Here is a 17,081-nt window from a genome sequence, read left to right on the forward strand (position 1 = left end):
TACATTTCTGGATTCAACAGCTTTAAATGTGACCTTTTTTTGGTGGGGGGGCACATGGTCTCACTATGTAGCTCTGACTGGCCTGGAATTTGCTATGTGGACTAGGTTGGCTTCATAAACAGCCATCACCTCTTCCTCCCAAGTGCTGACTTTACAAATGAGTGCCACTGTCCTTATTTTGCTTTTTTCTTTTTAAGATTGCATTTATTTACTGTATGTGAACACCAGAGCACACATGGAGGTCAGTGAACATTTCTCTCTCCCCCCACATGGGTTCTGGAGCTCCGATTCAGGTTGCCAGGCTCACCAGCAAGCACTGTACCCAACTTCATTTTTGTTAAGATGGTGTTTCAAGCCAGACAGTGGTGGTGCACGCCTTTATTAATCCCAGCACTTGGGAGGCAGAGGCAGGTAGATCTCTGTGAGTTCGAGACCAGTCTGGTCTATAAGAGCTAGTTCCAGGACAAGCTCCAAAGCTACAGAGCAACCCTGTCTCGAAAAACCAGGGAAAAAAAAAAGATGGTGTTTCAAAAAAAAAAAAGTATTCAAGCAAATGTCTTGCTTTCATTAAAATCACAAGTGTGAAAGTTTGTCTATTTTATTAACCATTATCAAGTTACATTTACAAAACTGTACCTTTTGTTAAAAGGTTTTTGTTAGGGAATTTACTAATTCATCATACTAACTCATGTTTTATGGGGTTTTGGTTGTTATTTGTTGCTGAACTAGAAGGATCTCAGTCTGTAGTCTAGGCCAGCCTCCAGCTCATGATCCTACCTCAGCCTCCCAGTGCTGGGAGTGCAGACAGCCACCACACCTGGCTTGTGTTCAGTTTTTATAGAAAGAGAACTCAGAGGAAGGTAGAATGTCATGGATATGATCCAGAGGCGAAAACAATTCTACAAAGGACTGGAAAGTAGGAAAAGGTGAGAGGCTTAAAATAAAACCAACCATTTAACCCATTTGTAATAAATTTTATAATTTGCATAAACCAAAGTATAAAAACGTAAGGCACAGTGAATAACTCCAAACATCACAAACCAGCTGCTGCCCAACAAGCAGCAAAAGTAAACTGAGGAACCCGGAGCCTTGGCAGGTCGGCTGCCTACTGTAATCACTAGCTGTGGTGTAAACTGAGAACTAGCGCTTCAGGAGAGATGCTCTCGTGGGTCGCCTTCCATTGCCCGCCTTCACCTCAGGACTAGGTGTCTGAGGTGACACCGCACCAAGAGGAAGACGTCAGGCCAGTATGTTTGAGCAACTTAAGACTGGGTTTTAGTAAAGTGTAACTGATAGTGGCCTTAGTTACACAAGCTAAGGATAAACCTCTAAGGACTAAGTCACGTCGTTTGCACCCTTGAAGGGAGCTCACCAGTCACAACTCCAAGGAGGACTCCATACTTGCTGAGCCTTACAAATTTCGGTCCAACTGAAACTTTGACTCAAACTTTGAATATCCAGTTAGAAAACCGGCTTTCAGATGAGCCTACTGAGAGCCCACTGGCAGGTCTCGACAGTGTGCTCACCCGTCCATATTTGCACTGCGCAGCACATTGAAGACAGAAGGCACCCTGCTACTTAGAAGGCTAGTTTAAGAGGTAATTTCTAAAAGCTGTGATCAGCATCTAGAACACTGTCCACTTTCTCTTTATCCACATTTGGTTATAAATCAAAGTTAAACAGATAAAAGGTTCTGAACACATCTGTAGGAACACTTCTTAACTTACACTCATATTACACAACTTTGTAAGGGTAACCTAGTAAGGAGAGAGAGGGCCGAACCTGGTTCACATCAACGGTCCAGCTCACTGCTGTGACTTCAAAATGGTGAACAAGACCAACCTGGTACCAATTCCTCATCTCCCCGCTACCCTGTCTGTGGTGCAGAAAGGGCTGAGTAAGTCTGACATACCCAAGGTGCCAGCCATGGGGCAGTCGCTGGGGACCAACGCCGGACTACAACTCCAAATTCAGTGACCAGTGTTAATCTGTGATCAGAGCAAGCTACTAACTACCGAAAATTCGAGAGCGACGAGCCGTGAAAATGAGAACCATCTTAATCTTTAGTACATTTAGCACTTTTCCATAAATACTCTCAACAAAGCCGGGTGGTGGCTGAGTAGAGGCAGGGGGATCTCTGTGAGTTAGAGGCCAGCGTGGTCTACAGAGCTGGGACACAGAGGACCCTGTCTCAAAAAAAAAAAAAAAAGCGATCGACAGTGCTTCTGTCTGCTCTTATCACACGCGGGACTACCGCTGTGTGAAAGCGGTGTTAGGTGTGTTACACGCACGGAAGGCAAAGCGTGAAACACAGGGAACTTTACTCCCGGGCTGTTAGGATTATTATTAGCTCCAAAGATGAGTTATCAATACTTTTTTTAAAAAAAAATGCCCCCACACCAAAAACCTTAATGAACAACTTAAGTCCTTTTTTAATGTACAATGCTTTCAGTTTCTGTTTTTGTTTTATTTTGTTTTTTGAGACAGAATCTCACTGGCGAGGCTAAAGCTCACTATGTTGACCAGGTAGGCTGTGAACTCACACAGAACCACAGGCCTCCCTAGTGCTAGGATTAAAGGTGTGTGTTATCACACCTAACTAAATGTCCTTTTGTTTTATAGAAGATCATTTTAAAATCAAAGTGCTGGGCTTAGTGACAGAGCACTGGGTTAGTGTGTGTGAAAGAAGCCCTGGGTTTGCTCCCCAGCACAGGGCAGGCAGGGGTGGGGCAGTCACTAATTTACCATAATAAAAACATCCCAACTTCAGATCTGACTGTGACAGATAGAGCATAAAAATGAAGATTTTTCCCTTAATAATTTAAAATATAAATAGTTGTTTTCAGTCCCACTAAACAAAATGTAAAAAGCTCCTGATTGACGTTTAGGGTGTAACACTTAATACATGTCATTTCGTCCTACGGTGGGCCAGAGGCTGGCTGCTGCTTCCGTTCCGTAATTACTTCACAGTCTTCCTCCATCTCAAAGTTGACGTTCACAAATGAGGTGGACACCGCTGTTTCTGGCTGATCGGTCTGTACGATGGAGTCAGCCTGCCGCTTGTTTTGCTGGAATTGTCTTTCTGCTTCTTCAGACATCCTATTTTCCTCCTCCTCCTCCTCCTCCTAAAAAATGGGAAATGTCAGAAGTTAAAATTCTAATGCCCAAAGGAACATATGTGCTTTCTTTCAATGGCCTCTTTTTCTTCAAAAACCAAACTTTAGTGTCTAATTAAGACAAACTTCTGGGGTGGGGGTGTAGCTCAATGGTAAAGTGCATGCTGGGGATCTAACACCACACAGGGAGGGAGGGCGGGTGGCCTACCACTACCAAAACAAACCTATCTCTTTCCCTTTCTCAAATTAGTTATTTTAAAAGGCGGATGGCCCAGCACTTAGTTAAATTAACTTACCCAGTAAAGTAACAAATGAGCTACTATGACACTTGTATTAGCTACTGTGACACGTTAATTATAAGGTGTCATCCTGTTTAGTAACAGGTTGGGTCATTCATTAATGGTTAGTTTTTCCCTAAGCACTAATGAAGGTGCAGATGACCCAGGTCCTGCCCTCAAGACTCTGCAGTTAGAGAGGATCACACCAAAGCAGCACTAGAGAGGCTACAGCGACACCTCGGTTCACAAGTGTCGTACACAGCGACACCTCGGTTCACAAGTGTCGTACACAGCGACACCTCGGTTCACAAGTGTCGTACACAGCGACACCTCGGTTCACAAGTGTCGTACACAGCGACACCTCGGTTCACAAATGTACATGGGGGAGGGGAGTCTCTGCACCCTGAGATACAAGTCAGGCCAGAATGAGTAGCCTCTCGGGAGGATCACCTTTGTTTTTGTTAAGAACACGTTTGAAGCCACACAGTGGAGTAAAGGTGACCTCCAGGCACAGTCCTCCAAGGAAGGACAAAGCTGAATGAACAAAGGAACAAATGCTGTGTTCACGCCTCTTCTGGCCTTCCCTGCCCTGCTGCTCCATTCCCTTGAAGGACGGTGACACACTCTGGTTTACCGTGAGCTTGCCAGTGCGCACTGGGTGCTCTTCTGAGCATTTTAGACACTGACCCTACGAAGAGATGCAGTTCTCATGAAGACAGAGACCTGAGGCTTGGAGAACTCAGTAACTACCTAACTACTTACACAGGGTGGGTGGTATTCTCCATTTTTAAAATAACAATACCAAAAGTTACATAAAAAAGATGAAATTAATACACGAGGCCCCTAATTTATTAGCACTGGCAAATGAAGCCTAGCATAGGTTTTATACATTTACCTTAGCAAATCTGAATTCAAAAATCTGTTAATTTAATAAACTAAAGAAGCTATATTCAGTGGCGGAGCCCTTGTCTGGCATGTGTAAAGTCCCATGTTTGATGCCTAGCACTGCAAAAAGACACAGGAGCTCCCTTTTTAGCTCCAAGAGTGTCCACACACTCATTACGGAGCTCATCGAGCCTTGGGCAAACCATCAATCAAGCAAGAAAAGGAGACACACCTCCTTCTTCATCCGGTAATACTCATCAATGGCATACTGGTATTTTGGGGTGCTGATGCCCAGAACCGATGCAATCTTCTCTCCAAGAAAGTCACACACTAAAGATGCAAAAATTAAGAGACATACAACACCATCAACATTCCTTGAGCATTTTATGTAGTACTAACAGTACAAGAGTTACTGTTTTACCCCTAAACCTGACAAATTTATCACCCTGTCTCCTCACTTCCATCCTGGGCACCCGGCCTGTTCACATTCCTATTTTTGCATGTTTGTTTAGAGAACAGTTTCTCGCTATGCGACAAGCAGATTCAGAGTATTTAATCAGCGACCCTCCACCAGCCTCCGAAGTGCTGGGACCAGATGTGTGCTAGGCCAGCCACGGTTCTGCTCTCCGCTTCTCACCAGTTAGAGGGCTCTCTTTAGTAAAACACGCTGTATCAGAAGGTTAGGGTATCACTGGGTGATGGCTGCCATGGCTTCCTCACCAGACAGTGTGGTCCCTTCAACAGTGAGCCGGAACAGACCCTTAAATTGCTTTTGCCGTGTATTCTGGCGGCTCTGGAGGGCACTGAGAGGTCAGGCTTAAGAGACGGAAAGTCTCTTAAGATAAAAGAGCTAACATCAAATATAGAGCTGTGTGTGAGGCTTGTGTTCTTCTGTCACACTGAGCAGTCTTTTTTTTTTTTTTTTTTTTTTGGTTTTTTTTTTTTGAGACAGGGTTTCTCTGCAGCTTTTTTAGAGCCTGTCCTGGAACTAGCTCTTGTAGACCAGGCTGGCCTCGAACTCACAGAGATCCGCCTGCCTCTGCCTCCCGAGTGCGCCACCACTGCCCGGCACACACTGAGCAGTCTTAAGCACAATACACGCTCAGTAAATGCTGGCTCAAATACTAGCCATGATTTGCTCTAATTAAAAAGAAAAAGACAAAAAAAACCCCGATAATTAATCGGGCAGTGATGGCACACACTTTTAATCCTAGCACTCGGAAGACAGAGGCAGGAGGATCTCTGTGAGTTTGAGGTTAGCCTGGTCTACAGAGCGGGTTCCAGGACAGGCTCCAAAGCTACACAGAGAAACCCTGTCTCAAAAAACCAAGACAAAGTTATCAAGTAGCTAGTTGGAAACAGTAAATTTTACGATTTAAACATTATTGGCATAAGCATATAAGCTGATAATTCACTTCCTTCAGATACTAGTTACATTTTCATTTAAGAAGTGAATGAAATATTGCTGGGACAATAGCTCAGTGGAAGAGCTTTTGCCTAGGATGTACAGGGCAGGGTCAGTCCTCAGGACCATAAAAAAAATTACAGGGAAGAAACCATGCATTGCCATAACTACATAACGAAGAGTAAAATGATAAGATGCTAATATGCAAGAAAGAAATTAAATGCGAATAAAAATTAAAATACAAATGGCTTATATAATAAGGCTTTAGAATAAGCAGTAGACACAATGTGATTAACAGCAGTAGAGAACCAAATGGTAAAGTAACAGAACAGACGGTGACAGGGTCAAAACATGACAATCGTGTCTACATTAATGGTGTCATTTTCCAGGGGTGGCTTTTATTATACTTAGGGAGGCAGCGTATTGTGTGGAGGTCAGAGGACAACTCAGCAGGAATAAGTTCTTCCCTGACAGGGTTTCCAGGGATCAAATCTGCCTGTCAGTTTGGTGGCAAGCACTTTCACCTGCTTGAGCCAACTTGCTGGCCCTGATCTGCTTTTTAACACAACTCTAAGCTGAAGAACATTTGTAGTACAAGCTGGATAGTACTTTTTAACGCTAGCTGGCTACTCCAGGACAAAGTAGTTCCCTGGTTTGTTTCTTCTTCAGCAGGAGCATCTCACTTGGTAAAGCTCCCATGGGGAGAACTTACTACGGCAATCATACGATAGTCACACAGAAGCGCGATACCTGAGAGGGTGGAGGTGGCGGCCCGAAGCATGTGGAACCATAAGTAGGGGCCCCAGGGAAGCTTTGTCTGCAACAAGAAAGTCGGGTTAGCAACATCCACCCATCACCACCCTCTTCAGAGCACACAGGCAGAAATCAGTCCAATAGAAACCTAAGTGTTAATACCCAAATTCCACAAGGACACTTCATCTTATTCCACATAATTTCCACCACCTTTACCCATGAAGGACCAAAAGCAGATTCAGCGATGGAATGGCAATGGAACTCAGTCCGTGCTGCCTACAAACTCTCCAGCCTTTCTCCCACCTTGCAATGTCTTCATTCTTCAAAGCACATCCAAGAGGGTGCAGTATCCACAGAAAGACCCTTGTGGGCATGCCTAACAAGTAACATGTAATGTTACAGCAGGAAAACTCTGCTGGAGAAACTACGGTAAGTAAGGGCATAACAAGTGGACTTTCAATGGTAAAAACAACTGGAAGGAAGGGCTCTTTGCCCTTTCTTTTTTCTTTCTTCCTTCCTCCCTCCTTTCCTCCTTCATATTCTCTCTCTCTCTCTCTCTCTCTCTCTCTCTCTCTCTCTCTCTCTCTCTCTCTCCCTCCCTCCCTCCCTCCCTCCCTCCCTCCCTCCCTCTCCATCTCTACCTCCCTATTTACTTTGAGACAGGTTCTCACTCTGAAGCTCTAGCTGTCCTGGAACTCGATATGTAGACTAGGCTGGCCTAGAACTCACAGAGATCTGCCTACTTCTGCTGCCTGAGTGCAGGGATTAAAGGTGTTCAGCATCACGGCCGGCTGCTTTCTTCTCTTAAAGAATAATCATGGGACTAGAGCACACACCCCGAGACAGTTTACTGCATTTGGCAAAGACCGCTGGTAGAATGCTGCTTACAGCAAACTAATCTTGGTTCTTGCTTGTGTGAAGGTTGCCTAAGATAACGAACAATGCCTTTAATGACAGAATTGACACCGCAGACATGCTTCACTGAACCGATATTTTTGTTTATATAGAGCCTGCATTTGGATGCATTAATACTTGTTCTTAAATTGCTTTCAAGGAGAAAGAGAAATTTGTTCATAATCTTTTTAGTGAAGATATATTCGTGATTATAAAGGCATTAAAAAGCCAACCAAGAACACGTCTGAAGACTGAGCAGAGTCGGATGTGCAGACCTTTAGTTATCCCAGCGCTTGGAAGGCATAGCCAGAATAACGACACTTTAAGTGTCTATCAACTTCCAAGGCATCTATCTGGACTACAGAGGATGCTGTCTCTAAAAAGACCGAGTGTACCTCATCTCGTGATGAAAGCAGGTCTGCCAGGGGGTGAGGAGATAATGCACTCTGTAGACCAGGTTGACATCAAACGTCCACGTGTCTCTTGAGTTCTAGGCATAAAGTCATGTACCACCATGCCTGGCATACTTTTTATAACATGTAATGTGAAATTTCTATATTATATACCAGGTTGTACGAGAAAGAAACCACTCAGAAAAGACCCAAGCATATAGACCTAGGCATGTAGCGCCTGCTGGTAATTCCAGCACAACGGCAGACAGGTGGCCTGCAGGGCTCGCCGCCCAGCCCTGATGCCAGTAAAAAAAAAAATCCTTTCTCAAACAAGGCAGGCAGCTCTGGAGAACAACACGTGCACACATGGGCACACCAGCACACACGTGAACGTGCACAAACACAGACAGGAGAAAGCATACCGACGGTCTCACTGGACAGCCCTCCTGAAGCTGTTTCTAGGACAGTAATGGCCAGCACTGAAGCGAGGATTACCAAAGAACCCAGCTCTGCCTGGGGAAGCGGGAGGCACCTGTCGTCACCACAGTCACGCAGAAGGAGCTTACCCAGCCCGTTATTTGGACATGGATGTTGCTGAGCCAAAATCACAGGTGGCTCAAGGGTCTCCCCAGAGCCCTGTCACCATCCCCATCTCAGATGTACCTAGCTGGGACTTCACTGTGGGTCTTCAAGGGTTTTAGTTTACAGGTAAAACCCCACATTTTTTCCTCTAAACATGTGTCTTTTGTCTTCCCCCCCCCCCAAGACTTTGATTTTCAAACAATTCTGTGGGTAATAATATGGCCATACTCCCTAAATCAATAATTCTCAACCTCCCTAATGCTGTGCCCCTTTAATACAGTTCCTCAAGCTGTGGTGACCCCCAACCACTAAGTTATTTCATTGCTACTCCATACCTGTCATTTTGCTCCTGTTATGAGTTCTAATGTAAACATCTGCTATGTAACCTTTGTGGGGATCGAAACCTACAGGCTGAGAACCAATGCCCTAAACAGACCTTCGGAGGCAACACGATCTTCACTGCCTTCTCTTCAGAAACTGACAAACTAATTCTAAAATTCACATGGTATTTTTTTTTAAAATAATTTGCTTATTCTTATTTTATGTACATTGGTAGTTTGCCTGGATGCATGTCTGTGTGAGGTGTCAGATCTTGGGAGTTACAGACAGCTGTAAGCTGACATGTGAGTGCCGGGAACTGAACCTCGCAGTGCCCGCCACACGGTATTTTAAGGGACCTAGAACAGCCAAAACTATCTAGAAAAGAGGAGAAAGCAAACAAGACCAGTATCCACATTTTCTAGCTTCACATTCTGCAGCAGACATAAGAGAACACCTGTGCTCCAGTGATCCGGAAGACGAGACACAAGGAAGGGGCACAGACCCAGTGGAGGGGCTTAGGTCCAGAATAAACCACATTCAGTACTCCGAGGACTCGACACGACCACCAGGACCACGTGTGGTGGTTTCAATGAGAAAGCTCCCACACAAGCTCATAGATTTGAATGCTTGGTCACCGGGGAGCGGCCCTCTTGGGATTGAGAGGTGCGGCCTTGATGGAGGGTGTCCCTGGAGGTGAGCTCTGAGGTCTCAAAAGTCCAGCGCGAGCGTGCGTGTTGTGTGTGCGTCTGCCATCAGATCAGGATGTAGGGCTCAGCTGATTCTCCAGCACCATGTGTGGTGATGTTTTGTCTGTGTTTTAACAAATAAAGCCTGCCCGAAGATCAGAGTGCAGAGCTAAGTAAGCCACTAGAGGCCAGGCAGTGGGGAACACCTTTAACCGCAAAAAAAAAAAAAAAAAAAAAGACAGAGGCAGAGGGATCTCTGTGAGTTCAAGGTCACCCTGGGCTACCTGAAAAACAATCCAGTCTATAAGAGAAACAGAGCTCACACAAAGGTAACCCCAGCACTTGAAATCCCACTCTAAACCCCAGCACTAGGGAGGTGGAGACAGGAGTGATATCTCTGGGTGGAGAGAGAAATATAAGGCGGAGGAGACAGGAGCTCAGTGCAGTCTGCAGATGCAGTCTGAGGACGGATCGCCCCTCTGGTCTGAACATTAGTAGAGGTAAAAGGTCTCTCTAGAGACTGACCACTCTGCTTCTCTGATCTCTCAGTTTTCACCCCTAATATCTGACTCCAGGTTTTTATTAAGAACAATTAGAATTCATACTACATCCATGTCTGCCTGTGTGCCACCATGCTTCTCGCCATGATGATAATGGACTAAACCACAGAAACTAAAAGCATCAATTGATGTTTTCCTTTGTAAGAGTTGCTGTGGTCATGGTGTCTCTTCACGGCAACAGAAAACTAAGACACTGCTCAGAGGGAGAAAGCAGACTTTACGAGTTACACTGTGACATCTGGAAAACCACATGGCAGAGTACCAAGTCTGTCCCTTACCTGTATCAAACAGAAAACTAATTCAGAACAGATGTGGCTGCTTGCGACTCTGAGCACACCTGTAATCTCGGCACTTAAGAGGCCAAAGCAGGAGGATCTCCTTGAATTCTGGACAAGCCTGGGCTACAGGCTGCCTGAATGTATAAACTATACACAGTCGGATTTATTAAGCAGCCTAGCCTGGCCTGGAACTACTATGGCATCTAAGCTGGCCTTGAACTTGGGACTTTCCATGCCCATGATGATACTATAAAACTTTAAAAATAAACGTGAGAATTAAATCTCTAACCAAGTATGGAGGCACGCATCTTAAATCCCAGCACTCAGGAGACACCTTTTTCTGGCCTCTGCACACACATGGTACACAGACAAACACTCAGGCTGGCAAAACACCCAAACACAGGAAATAAAAATAAAAGTTAAAAAAAAATTAAAGGGCTAGAGAGATGGCTCAGAGGTTAAGGGTCCTGAGGTCAATTCCCAGCAACCACATGATGACCTGCAGCCATCTGTAATGCGATGGACAAAGTTCCTCAGCTGTGAAACAGTTAGCTACTCCACTCCTGACCACACACCCGGACATAGAACACGGTGACACAAAAGTCTGTATTCACAGCACAATAATCATGTGGCCTGAACGGCATAAACAACCAGAGTTTCCACTGACCGACAAAGGAATGAGAAAAAGGCGGTATAGTCGCACAATAAAGTATTATTTGGATATTACGTAATACAATAATCTCATAAAAAGGAACAAAGTACCAACAGATGCTATAACATACATGGACCTTGAAAACCTCAAGCTGGATGAAAGGAGACAGTCGGGAAGGACACACGTCTGCTCGTAACAGGGAAACCTATCCCTGGGCAGGAGGATCAGTGACTGCCGGGAAGGAGGCAGGAAGTAGAGGGCAGAAAGCGAAACAAAGCTGGTCAAGGTGACGTAAACATGCTAACCTGACCGTGGCTGTGACTGCAGGTCTGTGGATATGCCAACTACTACTAAATTATACCTGAACAGGTGAACCTGTGTGCATGGAAGCAGGGGTTCAAACAACCAAGCTCTTTTTAAAAGACTGAATCCATAGGTGGTAAGGATTCTGCTTTCTATGACAACATGACACTTTATTTCTACGTAGATACTGGGTAACTTTTGAGACAACTTTATTTTCTTTCCTTTGAGACAGGCCCAGACTGACCTCAGACTTGCTATATAGCTGAGGCTGGTCTTGAACTCCTGATCTTCCTGCCTCTACCTCCTACCTGACAATGATTTTTAAAGCCATGGATATAGCTAGCTGGGTGGTGGTGGTGCTCGCCTTTAATCCCAGCACTCGGGAGGCAGAGGCAGGAGGATCTCTGGGAGTTCGAGGCCAGCCTGGTCTACAGAGCGAGTTCCAAAAAGGAAAACATTTACCCAGACAACCTTCCACCATCTGGATTACCACTATTATTCAACATGTCTGGCTACTCTGAGCATATTGTACATTGAATATTCTCTGTACTAGAGAATTTGGAATTGGGGGAGGGGTTGGGAGGTTTGAGACAGGGTTTCTTTCTGTAGCCTAGCCTATCATGGAACTAGCTAGCTCTGTACATGAGGCCTCGAACCCACAGATATCCACCTGCCTCTGCAGCCTGAGTGCTGAGATTAAAGGCGTGCACTGCCAACCACCTAGCTAGGATTGATTTTTTTTTAATAGCCAAAAATTTACGAACTAAATCTTATAAAAGTTAGCATGTCTTAAATATATTTTTTAAATTTAAATATAAATGTTAAATGTGTTTCTAGGCTTTATTTCATTTATAGCACTTTTGAGAGCCTGGTTAATCATGGAACATTTATTTATTTATTGCCTATCTCCCCACTAGCATACAGTTCACACAAGACACTGCCCCATGACCAATGCGCATCCACACCAGAACCTCTCAGAGGGGCCCACAGTAAACGTGTGGTCAGTGGACTTCGCTCCCTTGAAGGACACGCCTTTCCGTGAACTGAAAGGGACCAGGATTCAAATAATGATTACGAGAATCAGACACGAATTCACACAGATAAAGAGCCGTGATCCAAGGAAGCACAACTGGTGTAGGCTATTGAGATGCTGGAAATGTTTCCATCCGGATTGTGTAAAAAATAATGTTTTCCCCCAGATGGTAACGGATGGTAGTGGATTTCAACTTCAACGGTCCCTTTCCATCCACTGTTCAAGGAGCCCAGCCCGCCCGGCCACAGCAGCACACGTACCGGGTCAACAGTGGGCAGCACATCCTTCTTCTCCAGGCCGTCGACTTCATCCTCGTCGGTGCTGTACTCCTCCATGGTCTCCCCGCTAACGAAGTGGATGACTCTCCGCGGGACTCTCTTCTTCTTCCCTATGACTCCCAGCTCCACATTCTCAAAGCCCCTTTCACTGCTCATCTAGAGGAGGGGAAAGTGAAGAAGGGCTTTGAGTGAGTCTTTCTTTCATCACGCAGCTAACAGATATAGCCTTTATTTTTTAATTAATGCACTTACTTTTCATTTTATTTGCATTAGTGTTGTGCTTGCATGCATGTCTGTGTGAGGGTGTCAGATCTTGGAGTTACAGGTGTGAGCTGCCATGTGGGTGCCGGGAATTGAACCTGGGTCCTCTGGAAGAGCAGTCTGAGCCACCTCTTCAGACCCTGTTTGCTTTATTTTAGAGGCCAAAGAAACTAGACAAGTCCTTCAGCAATTTTAAAAAATTATACAAACTTAAGGAATCTTAAATCCTTTTAAGGCCATGAGGGTGTCAAAATTCAGTAAGTCTCTACAGAGATGAAGGGCTCCTGTGGAGAAGGTATTTAAAATGGAGGAAACTTCTTTTTCAGATTTATTTTTATATACATGAGTGTTTTCCCTACATAATACGTATGTGTATCACATGTGTACCTGGCCCACATTGGACCCCTGGACTGGGAGTTATGGTCGGTTGTGAGCCACCATGTGGGTGCTAGTAACCAAATCCACCATCCTCTCTGGAGGAGCAACAAGAATTCCTAACTGCTGAGCCATCTCTCCAGCCTGGGGGGTTAGGGAGAATTTTATACACTGTGTCAAATAAAATCTGAAAAGCCTTCAGTGTTCTACACCTGAACTTTCAGATAACGTGATCATTAGTATAGATGTGGCAACAGTTTTTCTTTTTTTTTTTTTTAACAAAGATTTACAAATTTCAAAACTACTTATAGGAGACCGGTGTGGTGGCACAGGCCTTTAATCCCAGCACTCTGGAGGCTGAGCAGGCAGATCTCTGAGTTCTGAGGCCTGCCTGGTCTACATAGTGAGTTTCGGGACAGTCAGGCTACACAGACCCTGTCTCAGAAACAAAAACCAAAATACAATACAAACAAACAGAAAGTACTTATGTATGGAATTCTAAACACACCCAAATTTCATTATGAGGGAATTATTTACTAGGGTTTTGTTTTTGTTCTGTGTATGTGTGTTTAGTCTGGGCTGGCCTTGAACTTGCCATGTAGCTGAGTATAATTGTGAATTTTGATCCTTTTTTATCCATCAACTGAGTAGTGTGATTATTCAGTTTGGGAAGTGCAGGTGTGTGTGTGTGTGTGTGTGTGTGTGTGTCAGGGGCTGGGCAGGTAATATATGTGTTTGCACGTGGAACGAGAGGACAACCAAAGGTGTCATCCATCATTCCATCAATTTTTTTTCTATTTTGTTTTGCTTTTTGGTATTTTTTGTTTGTTTGTTTGTTTGTTTTGTTGTTTTTTCGAGACAGGGTTTATCTGTGTAGCTCTGGCTGTTCTGGAACTCACAGAGATCCACCTGTCTCAGCCTCCTGAGTGCTGGGATTAAAAGCATGGTGTCACCACCACCTGGCCATCATTGTTACTTTTTAAGCCAGGGCTCTCATTGGCCCTGAACTCTCCAAGAAGAGCAGACTGGCCAGCAAGCCCTGGGACCCACCTGCCTCTGCCTCACCAGTGCTAGAATTACAAACTATTTTTAAAAAGTATGTTCCAGGGATGGAACTCAGTGTCATACTTGTCCTATCTAAATCATAAAAACTATCATAAAATTTGTTAATCCTGACTTTTGCCAATTTTTAAAACCTACAAAAGAGAAAGCCCAAAACATGATTCACAGGGTTTTCTACAGTACCAAAACTACATTAAGTATAAAACCAATTTGAGTAACATTCTTGGTATGTTAATAATTTTTAGTAGCATTTGACTTGTTCTAATTATCTCATTTCATATAAAAGATGTAAGACAGATGCGGTAGCTAGTGCAAGCCCATAATCTCAGCATTTAGGAAGGAGAGCCAGGAGAATCAGGAGTTCAAGGCCAGCCTCCACTGCACAGTAAATTTTAGGCCAGCCTGCCCTACAAGAGATCCCATCTTAAAGATCAAACAAAAGAGGGACGTGGAGATGGCTTAGCCCTTGCTCCTCTTAAGAGGATCTAGGTACACACATGACAATTCACAAACACCTGAACTCCAGGAACTCTGACACCCTCTTCTGGGCTCTGTAGCAGCAAGCACACAGACATGCGTACAGACCAAACACCCACACAGAGAATAAAATTAACCATTGTTTTGGACACAATACATCTCAAATTTTAGCCCGATCGTTTTAAGCAAACTTTGTGTAAAGGCCGAGTGGTAATATCTTGTGTTTTGCAGCCCCGCTGGTGCCTTTCACAATGAACTCTACAGGAGGGCAGAGAGAAACCGCTTATACGGACACTATATAATGAGTGGACATGGCTAGATTCCAGTAAAACTTAGCAGGACACGGCTGAGTGCCTGGATCCGGCTCCTGGCCTGCGGCCTGTGAACCAGACTCGAAAGCAACAAACCTATGAGACACTCAGTGCTCTTAACTGCCGAGCCATCTCTCCCGCTCCTTAATTTCAAAATTTATTTATGTGTCTGTGTGTGTGCGCATACGTGTCATAACATGAGTGTGCTTCCAACCTGAACTTGGGGAATGGGGCAGTGAAGGGAGTTATCACCAGGAAAAACAACCAAAAAGTAACTCGAAACAAATTTTTCAACAATTATAAATATAAAATATAAACTATTTTCTGGGGCTGGAGAGATGGCTCAGCGGTTAAGAGCACTGCCTGCTCTTCCAAAGGTTCTGAGTTCAATTCCCAGCAACCACATGGTGGCTCACAACCATCTGTAATGAGGTCTAGTGCCCTCTTCTGGCCTTCAGGCATACATGCAGAGAGAATATTGTATACATAATAAATAAATAAATATAAAAAAAATAAACTATTTTCTGGCTATTTCTGACATTTCATTTCTTACAGATACTAAACCTTTACGTGAGAATACTTTACTGGGGGGGATGGGGGAAGAGCTGGATCAATGGCTCAGCAGGTAAGGGAGCAAGTGTTGGTCTCACACGGAGCCGCATCAGGGCTGACAACCACCCGTAACTCCACTTCCAGGGGATCTAAGCACTCTTGTGGTGCACATACATACACAAAAGCAAAACATTTATACACATAAAATATTTTCTGTCAGTTAAACAAATTACAAATTTCATAAGTTCTGAAAACACAACTTCCTAATGCCAGTAAAGTCTGAAATGAGGCATCCATTAGCATATTTCATGGTTAGCTAGACTGTAATCTTGAGTCTCTGGAGCTGTGAGATTTTTTTTTGTTGTTGGTTTTCAGACAGTTTCTCTCTCTCCCTCCCTCCCTCCCTCCCTCCCTCTCTCTCTCTCTCTTTCTGTATTTCTGGTTGTCCCGGAACTCATTATGTGTGTGTGTGTGTGTGTGTGTGTGTGTGTGCGCACATATTCCTGGATGTCCTGGAACTCAGTATGTAGACCAGGCTGACCTCAGTTTACAGAGCTCCTCCGGCCTCTGCACCCTTGTTACTGGGATTAAAGGCGTGTGCCACCACACCCAGCTACAAGACCCGTTTTTAATAGAAATTGTCTTTCTGTAGATGCCCACAACACTCAGGCCTTCTTTTAAAGTAAACTCAACACCTAGAATTACTCTGTCACCTTCCTCAAGCAGGTTTTCAGTAACATGGGCAGGTACCCTATCCTCTGGCTGACAACAGCCCCCAGCACAGTAACAGCAGAACCTCTGCCTAGTAACAGAGGTGCTAATTAATGAAGAGCAGAAACCCGAGCTCCTCAGTGGGACAGAGGCTGAGATTCTGCTAAAAGTCTATTCAGAAAAGAGTCTGTATAAAATATCACATCCGATCCTAGGCGGCCTGGCCAAGGCCCAGCTGAGAACCCGGATCGAGTCTAATGTTTCTGCTCCTTCCCTCATGGGACTTTGGGTGGGGCTTTTTCTTTTCTTCTCTTTCTTTCTTTCTTTCTTTCTTTCTTTCTTTCTTTCTTTCTTTCTTTCTTTTGAGATATGGTCTCTTTCTGTTGTCAAGGCTACTCTAAATTCATTATGCAGACCAGCTGGCCTCAAATTCACAGAAATCCTCCTGCCACAGACACCCACATGTTAAGATCACAGGTGTGACTCCCCACGCCCTGGTGGAGTTTCTCTACCGCAACTAGGAATATAAGGTGCCTGCAGTCTTCTTCCTCCCAGTTCACCAATGACTTCTCAGAGACCTCTTCCTCAATCTGGGCAAACCTGGGGAGTTCCCGGAGGTGTTTTCACCTCAGGAATGTAAGATTAAAAAAAACAACAACTGGGTAAATTCCAGGAGTCTCTATGGTGAGAGTCTGTGTTGAAAAGGAAGCAGTGCATTGCATACACAGAAACACTTCTGTCGTCTGTGGGGCGGGCACCGAAAGAAAAGGCTAAGGGGTACTCCTGTGAGGTTTGCCTTTTTCTCCACAGCCTTTACTGTGCAAATCCTTATTTTTCAAACAAAGACTATGAAAACAGGGGCTGGAGAGATGACTCAACAATTAAGAGCACTTGCTGCTACTACTCAAAGGGCCCG

The 17,081-nt window shown here is 44.5% G+C and overlaps 1 protein-coding gene across 2 annotated transcripts in view; it reads right to left on the reverse strand.

Annotated features, from left to right (window-relative positions):
• Positions 1 to 514: 514 nt before the first annotated feature.
• The window catches only part of LOC119818531 (signal recognition particle 54 kDa protein), a 67,420-nt gene continuing 50,853 nt past the window's right edge, over positions 515 to 17,081 (reverse strand). The window contains exons 2-5 of one of the 2 annotated variants that reach the window (XM_038335996.1): positions 12,399 to 12,572; positions 6,435 to 6,501; positions 4,512 to 4,609; positions 515 to 3,125 (exon numbers count right to left, since the gene is read on the reverse strand). In XM_038335996.1, coding sequence (XP_038191924.1) covers positions 2,919 to 3,125; positions 4,512 to 4,609; positions 6,435 to 6,501; positions 12,399 to 12,572 — 546 coding nt within the window. In that variant the 3' untranslated portion in view covers positions 515 to 2,918. The remainder of the gene's footprint in view (positions 3,126 to 4,511; positions 4,610 to 6,434; positions 6,502 to 12,398; positions 12,573 to 17,081) is intronic. The other variant, XM_038335997.1, reaches the window with a different exon arrangement.

Source organism: Arvicola amphibius, chromosome 7 (genome assembly GCF_903992535.2).
Source record: "Arvicola amphibius chromosome 7, mArvAmp1.2, whole genome shotgun sequence".
Classification (NCBI taxonomy): Eukaryota; Metazoa; Chordata; class Mammalia; order Rodentia; family Cricetidae; genus Arvicola; species Arvicola amphibius.